General features: G+C 40.9%; 1 protein-coding gene and 1 long non-coding RNA gene across 12 annotated transcripts in view; one reads left to right on the top strand and one right to left on the bottom strand.

The window, feature by feature from the left end:
• Positions 1 to 23,255, top strand: part of c6.1 (complement component 6, duplicate 1) — a 47,723-nt gene that overhangs the window by 4,250 nt on the left and 20,218 nt on the right. For 4 of the 11 annotated variants that reach the window (XR_012396751.1, XR_012396750.1, XM_068216033.2 and 1 more), the window contains exons 1-11: positions 4,375 to 4,494; positions 13,828 to 13,985; positions 14,057 to 14,213; positions 15,464 to 15,608; positions 15,723 to 15,870; positions 16,022 to 16,154; positions 19,463 to 19,567; positions 19,650 to 19,890; positions 20,016 to 20,138; positions 20,215 to 20,381; positions 20,795 to 21,020. Coding sequence is in view for 9 of the 11 variants with exons in the window: in XM_068216033.2 (XP_068072134.2) it covers positions 13,840 to 13,985; positions 14,057 to 14,213; positions 15,464 to 15,608; positions 15,723 to 15,870; positions 16,022 to 16,154; positions 19,463 to 19,567; positions 19,650 to 19,890; positions 20,016 to 20,138; positions 20,215 to 20,381; positions 20,795 to 21,020 (1,591 nt within the window). In the remaining 2 variants the exon portion in view is untranslated. Of the gene's footprint in view, positions 1 to 1,192; positions 1,227 to 4,257; positions 4,495 to 13,810; positions 13,986 to 14,056; positions 14,214 to 15,463; positions 15,609 to 15,722; positions 15,871 to 16,021; positions 16,155 to 19,462; positions 19,568 to 19,649; positions 19,891 to 20,015; positions 20,139 to 20,214; positions 20,382 to 20,794; positions 21,021 to 23,255 lie in introns of those variants that run through there. The other 7 variants (XM_073935279.1, XM_073935280.1, XM_073935278.1 and 4 more) reach the window with 7 other exon arrangements.
• On the bottom strand, positions 1,760 to 3,751 carry LOC141379857 (uncharacterized). The gene is made up of 3 exons (XR_012396767.1): positions 3,411 to 3,751; positions 3,213 to 3,362; positions 1,760 to 3,124 (listed from the first exon to the last, which is right to left on the bottom strand). It is a non-coding gene; the product is annotated as an uncharacterized lncRNA (long non-coding RNA).

The following is a 23,255-nucleotide window of genomic DNA, read 5'->3' as shown; positions in this document are numbered from 1 at the left end:
ATTTTTGGAAATTACCAGGCGACCCCCCTTCATTGCCCCGCGACCCCTCGGGGGGTCCCGACCCCCACTTTGAGAACCACTGCTCTATATAGTTATAATAGTCACACACAGGCCCGGCGCCAGGAAGTCAAAACTGAGGGGGCACTTTAAATCCATAGGGAGGCACTAGACCTGGTGACTGATTTTGGTCTCTTGTTTCTTTCATTTAGGCTATTTATTCACATTTATTATTACTTTGCATTACTGCCTAAGTTACTGACCTAAGGCAGTAATATAGGCTACGTTTTAATAGTAATAACAATATGCAGTTTCGCTATTACGAATTTTATTAACGATAGTAATAGCTACTTACTGCTTATTAATGCAGACGGATGATGGCTTCAGTGCCAAACGAGCGCTTTAAATCTTATGTTATTCTCCTTATTTCCGTTTTATTTTAAATAACAGGCCTATGAATGTTTAAAGTTTTAGGTAAAGACGTCAAATTATGCCCACACATGCAAGCTGACCCACGATGACTACTTAACTGGTAAATAAATATAGTGAAATCAGCTTAACCGAGTCATCCCGCTTCACGTAGCATATTATCCAACCAACATCAGTGTTAGGGAAAAGCTAAATGTTACAATCTAATGTCATTTAAAACAATTACTTAGTTTCATTTTAATGCATTAGTGTAGACAGAAAAATATACCTAAAAAAGATACCAAAATTCACATGTTATTACCGTGAAAATTGGGTAAATTTCGGCACGGATAACACGCAACTCAATATGCTATTTAACTTTTTTTTCATCATTTTAAATGTAAAAACAAAGATTTCAAACACATCTCTATAAAACATTTAGCAAAACTATTCATAACTAATATTATTATGCTGTAGTTTTAAAGTAAAGCACAAATCAACAGTTTGTTTTGGTTTCTTAATTATTTCCATAGCTTTGTGTTTTGAGCTATTTGTGCTTATCTCTGTAAAAGAGGCACATTTGTGTAGCGAATGTTTTGGTATGTCACATCTCATATGCATTAACTCAAAATTCTGTCATACTCAGTCACAAACCTGTTTGAGTTTCAAAGATTTTTTTAAAAAGTTGGAAATCGGTAACCTTTGAATTCTGTATTTGATTTTTCTACTATGGAAGTCATGCATCAACATTAACATTTTTCAAATTATCTTCTTTTGTGTTCAACAGAAAGAAATTCATAAAGGGTTGGAACCAGTTCAGAGTGAGTACTTTTATATCTTTAGGTAAACTATCCCTTTAAGCTCTAACTTATACCTCCAACTAGAAGCTTGGAGCCATTAGGAATGTCCTGGACGGTCTCCACAGGGTCTGAATAAAAACAGGCTCTCCATGACTGCGATGTTGAGAAATGGGCGCTGTTGGATTCCTGTAGAGTAAAGTGACAGTGAGAGCATGACATACTTATAGTAAAAAAGCATGTTGTTTTCTACTTTAACCGAAGTATCTTTATAAAATATAAACAGTGTGATGTCTTTTTGAACCTGTGTTGATGCTCACGCTGTACAGTATTGCTGTTTGCTTCCAGTAAACTTTAGTTCTTTGAAAGGAAGTTCAAAGAACACTTCAATGTCCATTTAAACATGTCAAATTTAAAAGTGAATTATATAATATTCCCCTTGTTCATTTTAAATTCTTTCATCATTCATTAATTTCACGTGCTATTCAATCTTTAAAGAGACACATAAATAAATGGTGAAAGGTTGAAAGACATTTTCATAATATCTAAAGAGTCTTAAATGAAAAAACATTATGTATAAAGTAAAATTTAGCTGGTCAGGTAATGCTTAAATAAAAGTAATTAAGTAAATAAAGTAGCTTTGTTCTCATATTACCAACAAAATGCATTAATCCTAATTCTACTGTCAAACATTATAGATTATAAATATCAGTTACACTCGATCTTAAAGTACCATGTTACTGACGGTTGTCATTGGTTATGCTTGCATTTCTTCCAATGCATTAAGGTGTTCTAATATCTTTCCCCATGTTTTATTAAATATTTTATTTGATTGTATTTTTTATTTAATGTTTCTCATTATTGATATAACTCAACCTCTCCAAAGCAATCATGTTTACGAGATCTCTTCCCCACGTACCAAATTTAGGTACAGATTCAGCTTTTCACATTCTCAAAATTCCCCTTTTGGCAGTAATACCATACCAAATAACATGGCTTGTCTTTCATGTTTATTGAACATCTCTAAGTTACTAAATATCCCAAGAACAGCTATAAGTGGACATGGATTTTTGGAGGGCTTTAGAAAAACATTCAAATATATTTTCCAAAAATTCTTAAATTAATTTTTAAATAAGATGCTTTTACTTACATCACTGGCAGAATATTTAGCTTGTTTTAAAATGGTGGTCCAGCTAGTTGTTTCAGTTTGAGCCTGAAAAGGACGCTGCTGAACCTCATGCTTGCCCTCTAAAATAAAATCTGACAAATGTCTTTCATACAGTTGAAGTCAAAATTATTAGCCCCCTTTGAAATGTTTTTTCTTATTTAAAGATTTCACAAATTATGTTTAACAGAGCAAGGACATTTTCATAGTATGTCTAATAATATTTTTTTCTTCTGGAGAAAGTCTTATTTTGGCTAGAACAAAAGCAGTTTTTAATTTTTGAAATATAATTTTAAGGTCAAAATTATTAGCCCCTTTAAGCTATATATTTTTTGGATTTTCTACAGAAAAACTATTATGTTTAGAAATGTGTTGGAAAAATCTCCTCTGCGTTAAACCGAAATTGGGGGAAAAAATAAATAAGGGGGCTAATAATTCCGACTTCAACTGTATATTCAGGTTATAATTATGTGTAAGCAATATGAAACGTTTGTTATTGGAAATGTAACACAAGTAAAGCGGCCGCAAAGAGAGACACTGCATAAATTGCATAAATTGTTAGCGGTGCCAAATAGCATTTCTTGTTGTTTACATCCTTGTTTAAGTCCTTGCTACAGCATATCATTTATGCTTGACTCTATGCATGTAATAGTTCAGTTTGAACAAATAAAACACTTTAGTTTCCCAGTGATGGGTTGCAGCTGGAAGGGCATCCGCTGTGTAAAACTTTTGCTGGATAAGTTGACAGTTCATTCCTCTGTGGCGACCCCAGTTTAATGAAGGGACTAAGCCAAAAAAGAAAATGAATGAATGAAAACACTTATAGGTTATGGCTTACAATCCACAGCTTTGTCTTATATGGTTGGAGCTGCTCCTTCTTTGAGGAGTTTTCAGTCGAATCCCACACTGAACTAAGAGAGGTTCTGGAAGCTATCTTTTGTCAAATGATAACTATATATATCTTTTTAATTCTCCGGAACATAATTAAAATGAAACTGTAAGCACTTCACTCTTTGTGTCGTGTCCTTTGGAAGCTTAAATACAGAAACAAAAGAAGCTCTGTGGAAATAGCAGCATTTGGACGGCATTTTAGCTTTTTCTGCTATAACATTATAGTGCCTCGGGCCACGCCCCTTCACTGTACAGGGCGTTTGTGATCTCACTAGCCCGGATGTATTTTTTGTAGTCACCAAACTTCATTCGCTGTAGGCTAACTTTGTAAAAACCAATGTCTCCCTTTGCATTAAACTTTGAGTGTATTATATTCAGAGATGTTGTTTATGTTCACACAGCTACATGACACATCACCTAAAGTTTAAAATGATATCGTTGTCGACCAACCCTTTAAGAAAAAAAAACTTAATTTTTACTTGTTATTTCTGAGAAAAAAAAGAAAAAAAAAAATATATATATATTTTTTTTTACTTGTCTAGAAAATACTCATTGCTTATTTGAAGATTAAAACAAGGTTATTTTACTTACCCCACTGGCAGATTATTTTGCTTATTTTAATGAAAACTCACTTAATTATGACTTATTATTTTTGAAAACAAGACGTATAGTTCAACATGCATATATGAAAACAATACTTCTAGATATGAGGTATCAACATATGGTTTTAGCCCCTTTTTGTCACTTTATAATTATGTTTTTAATGTAATTGTGTGTTTTATTGTAGCATACACATCCAAGCTAAGAACATCAGTTGATGCATTTTTGTTATTCTTCTTTGTTTATTTTTTATTTTGTTTATTAAAAAACTAAAAACTACAAATAATGAAAATAACATTTAATAAGAATAAAGCAAACCCTATTTTGGCATGTAGAAAGGCAATAAATTAGTCCTGTAATAACATGTTTTCCATGTACTCCCTGTTCACATTCCCATAGTCTAAACCCAAGCCAAATGGCAAAGTGAAGAGTTGCAGCTGTAGGGCTTTACTGGAAGTCATGGGGGATGGAGATATTTTGGACAGAGAGTCAAGAAGGCGTGCTGACAGACAATTCATAAGGGTCAAAATAAGCTCCAGAGCAACTGATTCTTGATCATTTTCATGTTTACTTTTATTGCGATTGGACACAAAAGCTATTCGTGAAAGTGCCACTTTTGGAGGAGTCTGTAATTCTGTGAGTATTCCTCAATCTCAGACACTATTAGCTTTCAGTAATTTGTCTCAAAAATCGTTCAGAGGATATGTGTTAACTTTATTGAATGCTTAATGTCCATATTTTATCACGTTTTCATTCCTTCTTAAGTAAAAGTTTGCTTCACAATATACTGTTTTACTATTTAAAAGCTGCTTCTGAGATCGAATTTCTCAACACAATCTCTGTTTTCAACCATAGTTTTGCAGTGTCTAAATGTTTAAAATTGTACAAGTTGTACAAATGTCAGCAGCTTAAGCAAGCAAATTGTTAATTGGCGTTGCTGATGTTTACAATGCTTACGATGCTAAAAGCATGCTAACGTATGCTAACAATGTGTTAACCATGTGCTACTTCAGACTATAATGATGCTAACCATGCTTTTTAAACACTTTTATTTACATTTTAAATATAGAAATTATAATATTCTCTTATACAATCGATTCTTCAATCCAGATATCTGCTGAAACTAAAGATAACAGTCTTGTACATTTGTAGTACTTTTTACTCTGTTTACGCAGGAAATGCAACATATTTATTTACTATTTAAAAGCTGCTTCTGAGATCAAATTTCTCAACACAATTTTTGTTTTTAACCATAGTTTTGCAGCCATAGCCATATCACCCTGCAGCCCAAGACCGGTTACTCACTGAAGCTAAGCAGGTCTTAGCCTGGTCAGTACCTGCATGCGAGACCACATGGGAAAACTAGGTTGCTGCTGGATGTGGTGTTAGTGGGGCCAGCAGGGGGCGTCCAACCTGTGGTCTGTTTGAGTCCTAATGGCCCAGTTAACTTGAAGGGGACACCATATTGTCAGTGGGCACTGTCTTTTGGATGGGACGTCAAGCCTGACTCTCTGTGGTCATTAAAAATCTCATGGCTCGTCTCGTAAAGAGTAGCGGTGTGACCCCAGTGTCCTGGCCAAGTTCCCTCCATCAGTCCTTAGATATCATGGCCTCCCAATCATCCCCGCCCACCAAATTGGCTCTATCACTGTTTCTCTGTTGCTGGTGTGTGGTGAGCGCACTGGTGCTGTTATCCTGTGGCTGCAGTCACATCATCAAAGTGGATGGTGCACACCTAGTGCTTTATGATTGTAAAGTGCTTTGGGTGCATGGCCACACACAATCCGCTTGTTAAAGGGCCATGAAACCCCCTCGTTTCAGCAGGGTGTTTTCACACCTCCACTTGGGAAAAAGTCAGAAAAGTGGGCGTGTCCAGCTCTGTTTAGGGGGGAGTGTCGGAGGAACTAAAGTAGGATGGTGTGGGAGTGTCTATTTGTGCACGCGCGAGTTTCAGAGTCAAAATACACACCCACAGCGGACAATGTGACTGTGTTTACATGGACATCTGTAGTCGAATTATTTGCCAAATTATTAAAAGTTGGACTTTAACTGCAGTTTGGCTCTTTCGTTCAGGGAATTCATTCATGCCTCTCGCGACAAACGAGATATTTGATTCGAGGAACTGCTGCAAGCGTGTGTTTTTCATGCAATGTTTGATACCGCATGGCGAATGAGAGAGAAAAAAATTCCGCGTTTCCCGGAAACTTAGATACACACGGCAGGTAGCATCAGAAAGCCGCGTGTGTTATTCCGGTCACAAAATGCGGTGCTTACATTTCTGCACTCAGTGCAATAGTAACTTAATTCGATACGAACAAACTGAATAAACAAAGAGCACTGGTCGCTCACTTACCAAATCTGTAGAGACAGGACAATCACCAGCAACTAGAGCCGCGTCTTTATGGAGAGAATACTACAAGCGAATTCAGATTTCAGCGTTTGCAGATGAGAACAGCTCTCAGGTAAACAATAATCCTCAGACACGTAAGTTATTGTTGTCGAGCGTCGCGTACACTGTTAATCCACACGTGAGACTGAGCTCTCACAGAGAGAAAATGAAAACGAAACTTAACGGCAGCAAACTATAAAAGCAACACTTCACGCTTGTTTTGCCAACACAACGTGGCGTCTTTGTGGCGTAAACACGGTGACACTAATGAATATTAATGAAGTTCCACAATAGAGCGCGCTGATTGGTTTGAACCAAGCCTTACTCATGCATTAATGTATCACACTGTAAGATGTAATAAGACACACTCTGGCACAGACACCCAGTCTGCACGCTGGAATACAACGCTATTATGTCATGACCGTGACGCAGCTTCAAAAATTCGTTTCAAACAGGAAGTAAAAATTTGCTTGAAATAACGCAAAAACAACCAATTTACACTTTTTAGTGAAATATAGGTGTCCTAATAGTGTTTTTGGCAGTGTGGGACACATATACGACTGTCAACAGCTCAAAAAATGTGTTTTGGTGTTTCGTGACCCTTTAAGTGTGACGTCACGCGAAGCGGCTTCTGGGTCCAAGTTTTCTATTCAACTGAATGGGGAGGCTCACGAAATGGTAATAATAAACGTTTACGAAGCGATTTAATACTTTCGAAAATAAAGATAGAAGTATATATGGTCATGCCTAATATCCGATGTCAGAAAATGATTCATTTTTTTTTAATTGTTAAATTTTTGGTATTTGTTATGCAGCAAGCCCAGAGAATGTTGTGTACACTATGATTTTATATAAAATTAACTTTAATGTGTGATAGGAATAAAACGTGATCATAAACGAATGATTTCTCCACTCAAATGAATGGCGGCTTGGACCCGGAAACAGTATTACATACGTCATCACTTAACAAGCGGATAAACACACTATATAAATACACATTACATTACATTAGTGTCTAAATATGGAAGCATGTTTACAATGCTAGAAGCATGCTAATTTATGCTAACAATGTATTAACCATGCAACAAACGTGCTAGCAACATGCTAAGACCAAATCCCAATTCTAGCCCCTAGCCCTTGTTCCAGTTCTCTTTAGCTTAAAGGTGTAGGGCTAAGGGGAAGGGCTAGATACCTCTTCAAACAGACATTTTTCAGGACCACTCTCGAAACCAAGGGTAAGAAAATTTCCCAGAATACACCAGCTATAATGGCAGCATGGCAGCATTCGGAAGTAAAGAGATCCACAAATTAGTATTTTTGGTCATTATTACAAATTTTAACAAAAAACAAGCTTGTTTAAATTCATTCATAATGGCGTTCGTGTTTTACCGTTATGCTTTAAAAAAATGCTAAAATATAAACTGCTACATTTTGCGATCTATTATTTATAATCATAACTCCTGTACAGTTGTCCCACAGCATTCAGACACTCGATGACACTGGAATACCCCATCAGAAAAGTCTAGTGACTGGAAATGACCTTTTCACAGTGTCTGCTGTAGTATAGCGCAGTAAAGTTACAATCTTATTGCCACATTAGATCATTATGCATAATATATGCCTTTAATGATTTCCTGAAGATAAATACCAAAAAATAAACCAACTGGAAAAACTACTTGGGAAAATACAACACACTGATTTACTATTTAAAAGTTGTTTCTGGGATCAAATTTCCCAGCACAATCTCTGTTTTAATGAATTAACTATTTGTTAGCAAACATCAGCAGCTTATGCTAACAAATAGTTAATTAAAGTTGGTAATGTTTACAATGCTAAAATTATCCTAACAATGTGTTAAACATGCAACAAACATGCTAGCAACATGCTATATCAAACCATGATGCTAACCATGCTTTTTAAACACTTATTAACGTTACATTTTAAATATAGAAATTTATTTTTACATTTTGCCATAATATTCTCTTATACAATCAATGCTTCAATCTAGATATCTGCTTAAACTTAAAATAACAACCTTGTACATTTGTAGTTCCCCTTCGGGTGGGGAACTCCAATGCTATTAGTGGATTTGATTTTAGAAAATCCACGTATGGGAGGATTCGGTTCAGAAGCCACTTGTCTGAAAGAGTATGGAACGGGCCAATGAATGCCGATGAATTGGCAGCGTAAGCTTGCGCATGTGTGCTTCATTGCCAATTAACTCCGCATATAAGCACAGGTGAATCAAGCATTCGCTATCCTTTTTGCTTCAGAGACTTTCTGATCAAGTCGATGAGGGTTCCTCCTGCTGTGATCCCGCGATTCCAGCGAACGAGAGCATTCTCCTGGTCCAGAGTGTGTACACGCAGCGGCAGACGGTTGAGCTGGGTTTTTCCCTTGCCTGGCGTTCTTTGGGTCAGGTCCTCCAGAGCGGTGCGTATAAAGTTGCAACTTCACAAAGAGAGCAACACAGTCGTGCAGCACGTCCTTTTCAGGATGGCGCTCCGACTGTGCGTTTCTGGATGCGGTGGTTTACTGTCCTCGGATGATGGGCACGGGCACTGCGTTGCATGCCTGGGGGGTCCAGCATATTAATGCGCTGCTCGCGGGCAGTTCATGTCGTCATTGCGATTCCATGACTGTTGTGCAGTAAAGATTGCGGCTAGCCTTTGCAAAAGGGCAAACCACCACAGTTGTCCCCTGCTCTGCAGCAGGCACACAGGCAGATCTGAGGGTTCAGCGAGAGATAATCCGTCGCCCACGGGCCCGTGGACCTCCAGCTCCTCCAATTGCTCCATCCAAGCTTTGGGCTGGGGAAGCGATCCGTCTAACAGATGGTAGCCCTTACGCTCAATGACACCGGAGACCAGACGTCCACCGCGGCATCGGAGGGTGGGCTTTCATTGTCCGATGATAATCCAAACCCACTCGCCCCCTCCGGGCAGGTGAGCGCTGTCAAAACGGATTCTGAAACGGACATGTTAGCCGTGTTTTCCCGGGCTGCTTCGGCCGTGGTTTGGAGATGGTTTATCTCCCAGCTCCGCTGGCCTGTTCGGCTTCACCGTCTGTGAATTCACCCAGGAATTCGAGGCAGTGAGAGAGCAGTTTGATGGGTGCTGTCTAATCGGCGAGTCCGTAAGCCCCCTCCGCCCACCGTACCATCCATATCTGCTCCTCGCCGAAGGCGCCCGCCTACAAGAGCTGCACCGCCCCCGCACAAGCCTCTGGAGAAGCGAGCGCGTCGAGCACCTCGGAAGCAGGCAACCCCCCTGCCCAGAATGATGCTAAGTCTGGCAACGGACCGCGAAGCGTCCCTGGGACAGGCCATTTGGAGAAGAGGAAACTTGCTCTTTCCATGCTGGAGGGCAGGGCCCCATTTCCAACGGCACTTTTTACTGCCATGCATTTTTCCACTTCCCTGGATGTGACAGCCCGAAATCTGCCAGTCTGGCACGCTATGCTTTCTAGCTTGCAGGCTCGGTGCGTTTCGCCAGTGGCTCACGAGCGCTGGGAGGACGGTCTCCTTTTTCCCACCCCTTGAGCCACCCGTCCGGAGCTCGGGTGCGGAGTGAGAGTAAATCTCTCACTTCCAGCTCTTCCGTGGGACCCGCGCGCTTCCCGGATCACCACATCCACTCCGCGCTGCCCCACTGCTGGTACGTCAGCGATTGTAGCGATGAGTCCATTAGCGAGAGCTCTGCCTGCCTGGTTAGCATAGGCCAGCCCTTCGTGGTGGCTCATACGCACAATCAGACTCGGCTATGCGATTCAGTTCGCGAAACGGCCTCCCAAGTTCACGGGTGTGTATTCACCAGGGTCAGCTCCCTGTCCACCCCTGTCTTGCGAGAAGAGATTGCTGTCCTCCTGGCGAAAGATGCAATCGAGCCGCTCCCTCCAGCCGAGATGGAGAGCCGGTTTTACAGCCCACACTTCATCGTGCCCAAAAGAGCGGTGGGTCACGGCCAATCCTTGATCTGTGCATTTTGAACCGCTGTCTGCACAAGCTGCCGTTCAGAATGCTCACGCAGAAGCGCATCCTCCGGTGCGTTCATCCTCTGGGTTGGTCTGCAGCATTAGACCTGAAGGACGCGTATTTCCATGTCCCCACTCTTCCACTCGGCTCGCAGGCATCCGCATACTCCATTATCTCAATGACTGGCTGATTTTTGCCCACTCTCGGAGCAATTGATTATGCACAGAGACAAAGTGCTCTGGCACTTCCACTTGTTGGGGTTTCAGGTCAACCGAGAAAAGAGCAAACTCGCCCCCGTGCAGAGGATCTTTTCTCTCGGGCTGGAGCTGGACTCGGTCACCATGGCAGCGCGCCTCTCCGGAGAGCGCGCTCAGCTGATGCTGTACTGTCTGAGAGAGTTCGACAGTAAAATAGTGGTCCCACTGAAACTATTTCAGAGGCTCCTGGGGCATATGGTATCCGCAGCCGCTTCACGCCGCTTGGATTAATCTATATGAGACCACTTCAGCACTGGCTTCCTACATTCCTACAGGCCTGAGTGCCTCTAGGACAGGCGTCCAGTCTTCTTGTTGTTTCAACAGACGCTTCCAACACGGGCTGGGGGGCTGTGCGTTGCGGGTATGCGGCTGCGGACCTCTGGAAATGAACCCAGTTGCATTGGCATATCGCCTGGAGCTGTTGGCAGTGTTCCTCGCTCTCCACCATTTTTTTTCCGGTGCTGGAGCAGCAACATGTGCTGGTCAGGACGGACAGCACGGCGGCGGTGGCGTATATCAACCGCTTGGGGGGTATTCGCTCTCGCTGCATGTCTCAGCTCGCCCGCCGTCTGCTCCTCTGGAGTCATCCACGGCTGAAATCGCTGCACGCCATTCACATTCGGGCAAGCTCAACCGTGCAGCTGATGCGCTCTCACAGCAGCCTTACGTCCTAGAGAATGGAGACTCCACCTCGAGTCTGTTCAGCTGATATGAGAGCGATTCGGGGAAGCCCAGATCGATTTGTTGCTTCCCCCGAGATCGCTCATTGCCAGTTGTTCTTTTCCCTGACCGAGGGCACTCGGCACGGATGCACTGGCTCACAGCTGGCCTCGGGGCATGCGCAAATACTCATTTCCACCAGTGAGCCTGCTCTCGCAGTTACTGTGCAAGGTCAGGGAGGACGAGGAACAGGTTGCTGGTTGCACCCCTCTGGCCCAACCGGACCTGGATGTCAGAGCTCTCCCTCCTCGCGATAGCCCTCCCCTGGCAGTTCCCTTTGAGAGAGCACCTACTCTCTCAGGGACAGGGCACCATCTGGCACCCTCGCCGATCTTTGGAACCTCCGGGTGGTCCTTAGACGCGAGGAAGACTTAGGTAACCTCCGATTGCGGTGGCTAATACCTTCACTCGGGCTAGAGCCCCCTCCCCGAGCGCGCCTATGCCCTGAAGTGGAGTCTATTCACTGAATGGTGCGTCTCTCGCAGAGAAGACCCCCGTAATTTGCCAGATTAGCATTGTGCTTTCTTTATGGCAAGAGAAGCTGGAGAGCAGGATGTCGCCCTCCACACTCAAGGTTACGTGGCTGCCATCTCCGCTCTCATGACGCGGTGGCTGGCAGCACCGTGGGAACGCATAACCTCATCATCCAGTTCCTCAGGGATGCTAGGCGAATTAATCCACCCCGCCCCCCTCTCATGCCCTCTTAGGATCTCGCCCTCGTTACACGAGCTGCGTCAGATCCCTTCGATCCTCGACTCAGTATCTTTTCTGTCCCAGAAGACAGCTCTGCTGGTCGCGTTGATATCGATTAGAGGGTCGGGGACCCGGAGGCATTTTTCGGTCAGTGACTGGTGCCTGTAATTGGGCTGGCTTTCTCTCACGTCCTGAGACCCCGCCCGCGATATGTGCCCAAGGTTCCTACCACTCCGTTTAAATACCAGGTAGTGAGCCTGCAAGCTCTGCCCCCGGAGGAGGTAGAAATTAAGATTAATTAAAGATTTTAATTAAATTAAAGATTAAGATTAAATTAAGAAATTAAAATGCCGTATCGAAATTAAGATTATCCCACTGGATTGTGGATGCCATTCTCTCGTTTATCAGAGCCGAGGTGAGCCGTGTTCCCCGAGAGTGCGTGCGCACTCCACTCGGAGCATTGCATCCTCTTGGGTGCGTGTATGCGGCACCTTTCTAACAGACAACTGTAGAGCTGCGGGCTAGGCGACACCCAACACATTTACAAGGTTTTACAATCTGCGAGTGGAGCCGGTTTCCTCAAGGGTATTAGGTAACACTTTGGTGATTGAGGAAACAATTCGGTAGGGTGTTGAAACACACTTGCTGCGCCATTCTCCCTAACACGGAGATACGTCCGCCTTTTTATTTGTCAGTAAGTTCCTCGTCAGGTAAGCCCCACAGATTCCTCCATGGCCCCCAGCACTGACTTAGCGGAGGAGTCACTTGCTGGCCCACTACGTTGTAGGTTTGCCCGCTGGTCTACCTGCGTTTTGGGTATAGGTGGCTGCTATGTTGGAGGACCGCGCCTCCCATGATGTGGGTGCGTCATGCTTGCTTGACTATCCTCTCATCGAAGGTGTTGGTAAGGTACAGTCATTATGGCGTTTTCCATAGTTCTCCCCTACGTGGATTTTCTAAAATCAAATCCACTAATAGCATTGGAGTTCCCCACCCGAAGGGGAACACTCTGGTTACTAAAGTAACCCTCGTTCTCGAGGAGGGGAACGGAAATGCTATTTACCATCGCCATAATGACTGTCCCTTAGCTGTTAGTAAGTCTCTTCAGCTTAAAAGGATAGCAAATGCTTGCTCCACCTGTGCTTATATGCGGAGTTAATTGGCAATGAAGCACACGTGCGCAAGCTTATGCTGTCAATTCATTGGCATTTATTGGCCAGTTCCATAGTCTTTCAGACAAGGGGCTTCTGAACCAAATCCTACCATACGTGGATTTTCTAAAATCTTATCCACTAATGGCATTTCCGTTCCCCGAGGAGGGGAACGAGGGTTACTTTAGTAACCAGAGCGTTCTATTTTACTCTGTGTTTACTCAGGAAATCCAACTTAGGATTTTACTATTTAAAAGCTGCTTCTGAGACCAAATTTCTCAACACAATTCCTGTTTTCATCAATAGTTTGCAGTGTCTAAATGTGTAAACATTTTAAAACAAGTTAGCTAATGTCAGCAGCTAATGCTAGCAATTTGTAATTAGTGTTGGAAATGTTTACAGTGCTAAAAGCATGCTAATCATGCTAACAATCTGTAAAACATGCTACATAAGCATGCTAGTAACATGCTAAATCAGATCTACTTTTTTTTTTACATTTTATATATACTTAAACATCCCATTCCTCAACCCTGATATCTGCTGACTTAAAGATGACAATATATTTTTATTTTTTTATTATAAATTATATATATATATATATATATATATATATATATATATATATATATATATATATATATATATATATACATAAACAATTTGCTTTCGTTAGCTAAAAGATTCATTCTAATGATTTGTGTTTGACTACAGATGCCAGTTGTTTATGTATGTCATTGGAAGTTTAACAAACTCTGTGTTCCCCTATAAGCTATCAATTTCCAACAGGCCGTCTTCTCTATGGATTGTACTTGCATTCTCCTTGCCCTACTCTCCACCCTGGCTTCTTTAAGTCCCACTATGGGGTGTTTCTGTGATCATTACCCATGGAGTACCTGGTCCCAATGCACTAAAACCTGTGATTCTGGTACTCAATCACGTTTAAGGTAACAATTATTGAGCATTTATCTGATGTGTAAAGCTTAATGTTGTGATGTAAGTACATGTATTGTTGCAGGGCTGTCCAGTATGATGATCACTGGTTAAAAAACAGCTGTTCCCAGCTGTGTCAGATACATGATAATAGAGTGTGTAATGTTGAGGCCTGCCCTATAAACTGCCAGCTGACTGAGTTTGGACCCTGGTCTGAGTGTTCATCTTGTGCCAAAAAGTCAGTGAGTAAAACACACACACAGTTTAAAATGAGTTGCTCTGGGTGCTCACATAGTTTTCAGTGTTTGAGTTTTTGCATTCTATTGACCTTTTTCTTTCACATTCAAGAGGGTGCAGTCAATGGAACCTTACTGGCTCAAGACTCACATTGCAGATCTCATTCACATTCATTGATTTTTAGCTGTAAAAAAACAGCACAAAATTCAGCTTGATATTACAAACTTGTGTGTTGTTACTATGTGTAGTCATAAAATATGGTCATTTCTGCTATAGGCTAAATGAATCAAAAATCAAAAACAAAACATTTGCAGAATAAGAGCGCAGAAGCAGAATGAGGTCAGTACAGATAATTAGCATAATGCAAACTGCTGTACATATCCTATACATTCTTAAATTGCTAATTATTTTGATTTATCTAATTTGTGCACTTTCTGCAATATAAATGAAGAGACTTTATTTAACTTATTCTATAAATAAACTTATAATAATGATAAACGATGAACTTCTTTGGAACAACATTATTCTTTATTTATCATCCTTATTTAAATATGATTTATTTATGAATGATGATCGGCTTTACTGCTTTGACTAGAATAATGACTTTTGTGCAACTGCAGCAGTTCAGGGCACATAATATTAGGTCAAACCTAGTTTAATGGCCCATTTCAATGCAAAAACTTACTTTGGCTTGATTTTAAAGGACACCTATTATGAAAATCTTGTTTATTGTGTCCTGATCCAAATCCTATCCCATTTTGAGGCCCACCGCAACATGACATAGGACTGTGGTTTCCCTGCCCACCAAAATTGATTGACAGCCGTGCATTAACATGTATTCGAAGTAATGTGAAAATTTATATCAATAAGACAGGACATGCACAAAGCAACTGGAATTAAAGGTTCAGCACCCTGTGATCATCAATCATAATCAAATGTGATCAAGATTGAGTTTTACAAGTTTAAAAGGTTTTTAAAACAGTGCATTTTTGTAATGAATTTACCATCTTTGCTTCATCACCACAGCCGCATGTCAGTACAATTATAAAAGAAGACCCTTCTATCCTGGTTTGTGAACGTTAAATCAGGTTGATTTTCTACATAAACATAAAAGATATCCATACAGCAGTGTGTATTAATGTCTATCCTGTCACATTTTCATGCAAAGTTAAATGTTAAACCTTCAGGAACTGAGTTTGCCACCACTGCTCTAAACCATGTTGTTTTTCAGAATATTGTGCTGTTTGTGATTTAGTTCAAAATCAGGTCTGTGTTGAGGCCATCTCAGTTCGAAGGAGCCAACTGCAGTCAATCTCTTATGGAGGAAAGAGCCTGTCATCCTTTCAAGGAATGCAGGATTGAGCCTTTGGACTGTAAAGACAAGTTCACCTGTGACACTGGTACTTCAGCAACTTCTGCTACATAATCTGCTGATCTAGCAAGTTTGTACAGTCCTTCAATGCAGTGTTCTAGAAAACTTGGGACAACCAACTTGTTTTTTTTTGCCACCAAAGGAAGATGTATACATGCTGATCTGCAATGCAACGATCAGAACGACTGTGGTGACAACTCTGATGAGAGAGACTGTGGGCGCATTAAAAGTGTGTGTTCAAATCAGCGGATGTATGCTTTCGTCCCTGGAGCAGACCAGATTGGTTTTGGGTGAGTTACAGATTGAGATCATTTACTTTCTGAGACCGCAAAACAGCTAAATGGAAAACATTTAGGGTGTTGTCAGCAAAGCATCTCTGGATATCAGAGAATGTGCTTGATTTAAAACTGATAATGATTTAAAATTTAATGATTAAATCAGATATGATGCTGCAGTGGAGCAGATGAGAGGTGCTGTTCTGGACAACTCGTTCATGGGAAGTAATTGTACTGTAGAAAAACTAAAGAGGAACTGCTACAGAATCTCAGCCAACATTGAAAGATATGAACTCAAGGTCAGAAAGAAATCATTTTATGCAAGTATTTGAGTTGTCTTTTATAATTTATTATTATAAAATTATAATTATAATTTTTGCTCTATTTAAACACATATTAACTAATATGGGTTATTTAATAAGAATTGCAAAAAATCTTTATTAATAGTTCTTATAAAGAATTTTAAAAGGAATAATTCATAGTGTTTTGGACAGTACATTCATCATCTTGCAGTGCCAAATTTGTGTAGGGGGAGCTATTTATTTAGCTTTTCACAGCAAAATAGCATAGATAAAAATTCATTTAATGCATTTATGTGAGCAATATCACATGAGTAGCAGTGTGATATGGTTACATATTGACACTGGTGGGAGGTGTGCGTTTATACAAAAATTTGACAGCGTAATCGTGTGTATAAAAAAGAAAATCAAACACGGGACAGTCTCAAAAACGCCTTTGTATGAGGAACTACTTTCTTACTTCACTCATTCAAATCTGCAGCTGACGTCAGAACGGCAGAAACCGTTGCCTGTTCACAAACGTCACTGTAAAGCTAGTATTTAAATGATTGTCTAGCATAATATCTAAAGTGATGACAAAACAGGTGATTTTTACTCTCAGTTTCAGATTGTAAGGATGAACGGCATGAAGTGTCATCAGTCTACAGAAATTTCCCAGTATTTCTCTGTTGCAATCGGGATTTCACAATAATCAACCCCGAAAAAGCCAGAGCAAAGCAAACACGACCAGTTTCTGTGGTATAAATACAACAATACAAAATACAAAAAATACAACTTTGAAACCTGATTTATAATGATTTGTTCAGCTGCAGTTTGAAACTTATGCTGAGAAAATGCTGTTTTTCTCCCTAAGGACTTATTATGTGGACTCTGTTGCCATCTTGTGGCGTAACATCAACCGTCACTTTCTTTGGTCTGCTCAGACAGGCTGATGGCAGCCGACATACTAAATCTAATGCTCTAAAATGATAAATATTTTAAAATCTGTGCTATCATTTTAAATTGCAATCTAAACAACTACATTCTCAACTAAAACAGCATCAAAAGTACATTATGTTGTCCAACAGCAGCAATATTTTTTCAAACTGTAGAGTGTGCTCGGCTTGTCGCTGTACAAAGATAAATACACTAGATATAGCATACTGACCCTGAGCATGTGTCAATAGCGTCGCCACATTTGTACGGTGCTCCCAGCACAAATGTCATTCAGCCGCACTAGTCAAGATTAAAGCCAATGTGAAGATGCTGGACTTGCACTGTGTACGTGTGTAGTAACGAGCAAACAAACCATAAAGGCAGAACATTTCAGAGGTAAGATTTTGTTTTTTCACGTTTTTGTATGTTACAAACTTTAGTGCTCAAAAAATAACGTTATTGATGATAATACAGTCTCTTACTGCACTGACCATAAGGCAAAGTAGCACCAACTCACACTAAATACTAGACTTATGCTAGTTTTGTTGAATAAAATAAGCAAACAATGTAAATGAAATATGACAACAAGATGCTGAGGTGCTGGAAACTTGTCTTATTGTTGGCTAAGTGAATAGGAGTCATTCACAAATGAATCGCTTCGTTAGAATGAGAAGTGAAGGCAGACATGGATTAGATCAAATTTAGAGGATAATATATTTCCATGCACACAAACACACACTCTTTGTCGGCAATGCCCATGTGATCACTTATGCATCAAAGTAGAAAAGTGATATAAACTTATAATTTTCGTAATTTAAAAAAATATTTGCATTCGGACCACCGGGAAAACTCCCGATCATAGATATATGTATGTATGTGTATATATCTTGTGCTCTGGATGGCAGTCCTCCGCTGCACCTTGGCCCCACATTCATTTCCTTGAGCGCTACCTTGTAGTAAAAAGGCGGTTATATTGACACATTGCTTCCATTGGACAACAATAGCATAGGCGACATCTAATGTAAATATCTATGGTCTTTGTATGTGGGCGGAGTAATACACAAGGGTGAAGAGTGCTGTTATTTCCAGAAAATCGCACAGCCATCAACCAATTAGATTCAAGAACCAGACCAAACTGTTGTAGTAATATATTTAAATATTGGTCAAAACAATCATCATCTGCTTATAAGTAGTGGCCAGAATTTTTATATTGGTGCTGTATTGTTTTGTCACAAAATTATTACCACTAATCAAAACTCAGTCGTATTTTATTTGCAAACCCATAACAGTTCTGTTTATCTTTGGATGTCAAATAAAAGATTTTTAACCTAAGAGATTTCTGTCCTTTTATTAATGTCTATTCATTCCCAACTCTTCAGAGTGTTTTAATTAATGTCTTCTGAAAACACATGCTTTATAGCAAAAACAGATTAAAATTCAGTCATGTATAGACACTTTTCCCATTTCCGTGTTTCTCAGCAGCGGCAGTCGTCATAGTTGGTTAAATTATGATATAAACAGTGAATGGTAGAGTACAACAAATATATATATATATATATATATATATATTCTATTTGCTAAAATAATAAAAGAAAAACTCCAGGATGGTGTTACCAAGACTTTATAAAAGGAAAAAAAGTGTGAGACTGATAACGACAGCCAGAGGAGTGAACAACGTCAAATTTACTCTCAGCCCTATAGACGTTGCTTTAAAAACAACTCAACTAAGCGGTAATTCGTTTTTTTGTCATTTGACACAGAGATGATATAATACATACATATATGCATATAAATGTTCACGTATTTCATACGTCTTGTGAAAGAGATACATTATTGGTCACTGAAGCTCTAGCATGCTTGCTTGATTCGTAAGGATTCGCACAGCACATTTGAGCTTCAACAAGAACCAATGAAGTCTGTTCACATGTCAAGCAGAATTAGTCAAACATCCTTTTACGTTCACTTGTCAGTGTTTAAAGCAATGGTCTCAAACTCAATTCCTGGAGGGCCACAGCTTTACAAATATTAGTTCCAACTAACCTCCAACTCACACCTGCTTAATAGTCTCTAGTATTCTTGAACACCCTGATTAGTTGGATCAGCTGTGTTTGAGTTGTGTTGAAGCAAAACTGTGCAGAGCTGCGGCCCTCCAGGTATCAAGTTTGAGACCTATGGTTTAAAGACTAAAGATAAAACCTACTTGATGCATATATTAATGTATTTTTTATCTCAGCAGATGGACAGGAATCTCTCAGATTTGATTAAATGTCTTTTATTTTCAGAACAAAAAACATTTAGTTTTGGAATGACTCGAGTTAGATTAAATTAGGACAGCATTTTAATTTCAAATGAACCCTTTTATGACTGGCTTTTTTATTTGATGGGATTTCCAGATCGAAACCTTTGAGGATTTTCAACAAAAAGAAACCAAATCCCAAAAAATCGATCTGGCCAAAGAACCCCTTTACAGGGAAGCAGTGAAAGCATCTCAACAAAAGGTGAAGGTTCTTAAACAATGATGCTTTTATGCCCTATTAATATGTTCACATCTAAAGCAAAGATCTTCTCTCTTTTTTTCAGGACTCTGTGTTTTACCGCGTGGATCAAGTTATCGTAACAGCAACATTCAAAGTAAAATCCTCTGACCTCTATTTATCAGATCAGTTCCTTCAGTTTCTAAGCAGCCTACCCTTGGAATACAACTACGCCCTTTACAGGCATATATTCCAGCTGTTTGGAACACATTATTTCAGCTCTGGGACATTAGGAGGGAAGTATGAGCTACTTTTCCAATTCGATCGAGAAGAACTGAAAACCTTTGGTAAGTAGATATTATTATTATCGGATAGGAAGCGGTTGTGGCACATCATTAGTGTTCACTTGACTTTATTGTTTCCCTCTCATTTCTTGCTATTAAAATCAGCCAAACATCTTTACACTTTTTAGGGCTTAAAGAAAGCGACTCAGAGTACTGCTTGTCTCATGATGACACACTCGTCACATTTTTTTATAATAGACATTCACAAAAAAACACTTGTGGGAATATTTCTATGAAAACCAAATATGAAGGTAACAGACATACAAATGTACTATTTACGCAAACAAGGCTTATGTTTTTAGTTATATAAATGTGTGTCCACTCCAGGGTCAATGGTAAAAGCATCAAAGATCTGTATCACATCTGTACAAGGAGGAGATCCATATTTTGCAGCAGCACTGGCCTGGGAGAAGAACTGCGTTTCACCAGCGAGCCCTTTAATCACAGACTGGATCAAGTCTACTATAAAAAATCCAGTGGTTATTCATTTTGAGGTTAGAAAGAGCAACAAACCTTAATGCCCTTTCTGTAAAAACAAAACAAAAGAGGCCATCATGGAATCTGTGATATTTTAATGGTTATAATAGAAATAATACTGGCTTTAATGGAAACTATTTGGCCTTCTATTGGTGCTGTGTTCAAATCAATACATCCTAATGTAATGTGTCCCACAACACACTTAAAATCATCAACATGTGCTACTTTTAATGGCTAAAATCTTTTTTACTACTTACTACTAATTTTAGTAGTGGGAGTCTTCTTCTGTGATGGTTTCTGTTGTTTGAAAATGGCTGTGGATTAACCTGCTAATCATACTGGCAGCCTTTTATCTAAAAAGAGAGAAAAGAAGAGCAAATCACCATCAATAAATGGCTCTCAGATTTTAATATGTTTGTGTCTTATCCAGCTTTTGCCTTTAGTGAATTTGGTGCGGGGCATCTCTTGTGCTGTGACAAAAAGACGCCACTTTCAGCGGGCACTGGAGGAGTACCAGACCGAATTTGACTCCTGCAAATGTGCCCCCTGTCCGAACAATGCTTGGCCGGCTCTTTCAGGAACCGAGTGCCTTTGTATATGCCAGACTGGAACATATGGATCAAACTGCGAGAAACGAGCACCGGACTACACCTCAGGTTTACGTGCATGCTTTTAAATATTCAAATGTGGTATTGACGTAAAATATAAATACCCTTTGTAGGCAAGGCAGGTTTATTTATATAGCACATTTCATAAACTATGGTAATTCAAAGTGCTTTACATAAAAAAGACAGAAACGTAAAATAAACAACAATAAGAAATAAAAACAAATAATAAAAATGATTAAAATCCAATACAAATAGATTAAAATGTGTTAAACGACATGTTAAAAAGACTTAATAGTACGATCTGTCGGACGTAGGACAGTGGACATTCAGTAAAGGCACAGCTAAACAGATGTGTTTCACTCTTAATTTGAATGTACCTTATGTTGGAGCACATCTGATCACTTCTGGAAGCTGATTCCATCAACGGGGGATGCAGTAGCTGAAGGCCGATTCACCCTGCTTTGACTGAACTCAATTTGAGACTGAATTTCCAATTTACTTAACCCTAATGGTCTGAGTGATCTGTTTATTATATATAAAACATTGTTAACTCACCCTCATGAGGACTTTTGTTCATGTTCAGAACAAAACGTTCGAGGTTACAGAAGTAACCCTTCGTTCCCCGAGGAGGGGAACGGAAGTGCCATGAATGGGAGGATTCGGATCAGAAGCCGCTTATCTGGAGAGTATTGAACGGGCCAATGAATGAAATTAATTGGCAGCGTAAGCTTGCGCAGGTGTGCGACATCTGCAATTATCTCAGCATATAAGCACACCTGAAGCCAGCAGACGCCATCCTTTTAAGCTGAAGAGACTTTCAAACAGCTAAGGGACAGTCATTATGGCGACGGAATATGGCACTTCCGTTCCCCTCCTCGGGGAACGAAGGGTTACTTCTGTAACCTCGAACGTTCCCCTTCGGTTGGGGAACTTCAGTGCCATGAATGGGAGAATATGGAAAGCGCCACAATGACTGCACCTTACCAACACCCCCGATGAGGAGATAGTCAAGCAAGCGTGACGCACCCACATCATGGGGGGCGCGGTCCTCCAACGTGTCCCTGGCCCTAATTTATCCTACTTCAACAGAAGTTTTACGGATTTAGATATATTTTTTGGGAAGTCGTGAGCATCTAGATAATTCTAGGAAATACGACAGTACGTTGGGAAGCGTGCAATCCCGATAGGGAGGACGCTGCGGAGGCCATCCGTTACCCAAGGGGGGGATAGATGGCAGAATTTACCTATGGACTAGCCCTAAAAAGGGGGAGTACGCATAGCAAAAGAGTGGTTAGCGGAGAGGGAAGACACGGGTCCGCCCAGGGGGGGGACTTAACCGTGGCGGAATAAGCATATGGGATCGCCTAGTGGGGATCACGCATAGCAGGCACCTATACCCAAAACGCGGGCTGACCAGCGGGCAAACCTACAACGTAGTGGGCCAGCAAGTGACTCCTCCGCTGAGTCAGTGCTGGGGGCCACGGAGGAATCTGTAGGGCTCACCTGACGGGGAACTTTACTGACAGATAAAAAAGGCGCACGTACCTCCGTGTTAGGGAGAAGGGCGCCGCAAGCGTGTTTCAACACCCTACCGAGTTGTCTCCTCAATCACCAAAGGGTTACCTAATACCCTTGAGGAAACCGGCTCCACTCGCAGATTGTAAAACCTTGCAAATGTGTTGGGTGTCGCCCAGCCCGCAGCTCTACAGATGTCTGTTAGAGAGGCGCCGCGTGCACGCGCCCAAGAGGATGCAACGCTCCGAGTGGAGTGTGCACGTACTCCCGGGGGACACGGCTGACCTCGACTCGAATAAGCGAGTGAAATGGCATCCACAATCCAGTGGGATAATCTTTGTTTCGATACGGCACTCCCCTGCTGCCGACCGCCATAACAGACAAAGAGCTGCTCAGATGATCTAAAATTCTGAGTACGGTCCACATAAATGCGCAGAGCGCGAACTGGACAAAGTAAAGAAAGGGCTGGGTCTGCCTCCTCCGGGGGCAGCGCTTGCAGGTTCACTACCTGATCTCTAAAGGGGGTGGTAGGAACCTTGGGCACATAACCGGGGCGGGGTCTCAGGATAACGTGAGAGTAATCCGGCCCGAATTCCAGGCACGAGTCACTGACCGAAAATGCCTCCAGGTCCCCGACCCTCTTGATGGAGGCCAACGCAACCAGCAGAGCTGTCTTCAGGGACAGAAATCTTAGAGATACTGATTCGAGTGGCTCAAAGGGATCGGATCGCAGACTCGTGAGAACGAGGGCGAGATCCCAAGAGGGCA

This window comes from Danio rerio, chromosome 21 (genome assembly GCF_049306965.1).
Source record: "Danio rerio strain Tuebingen ecotype United States chromosome 21, GRCz12tu, whole genome shotgun sequence".
NCBI lineage: Eukaryota > Metazoa > Chordata > Actinopteri > Cypriniformes > Danionidae > Danio > Danio rerio.
The sequence above is the reverse complement of the archived record's forward strand: the minus strand, read 5'-3'. Positions and strand labels throughout refer to the sequence as shown.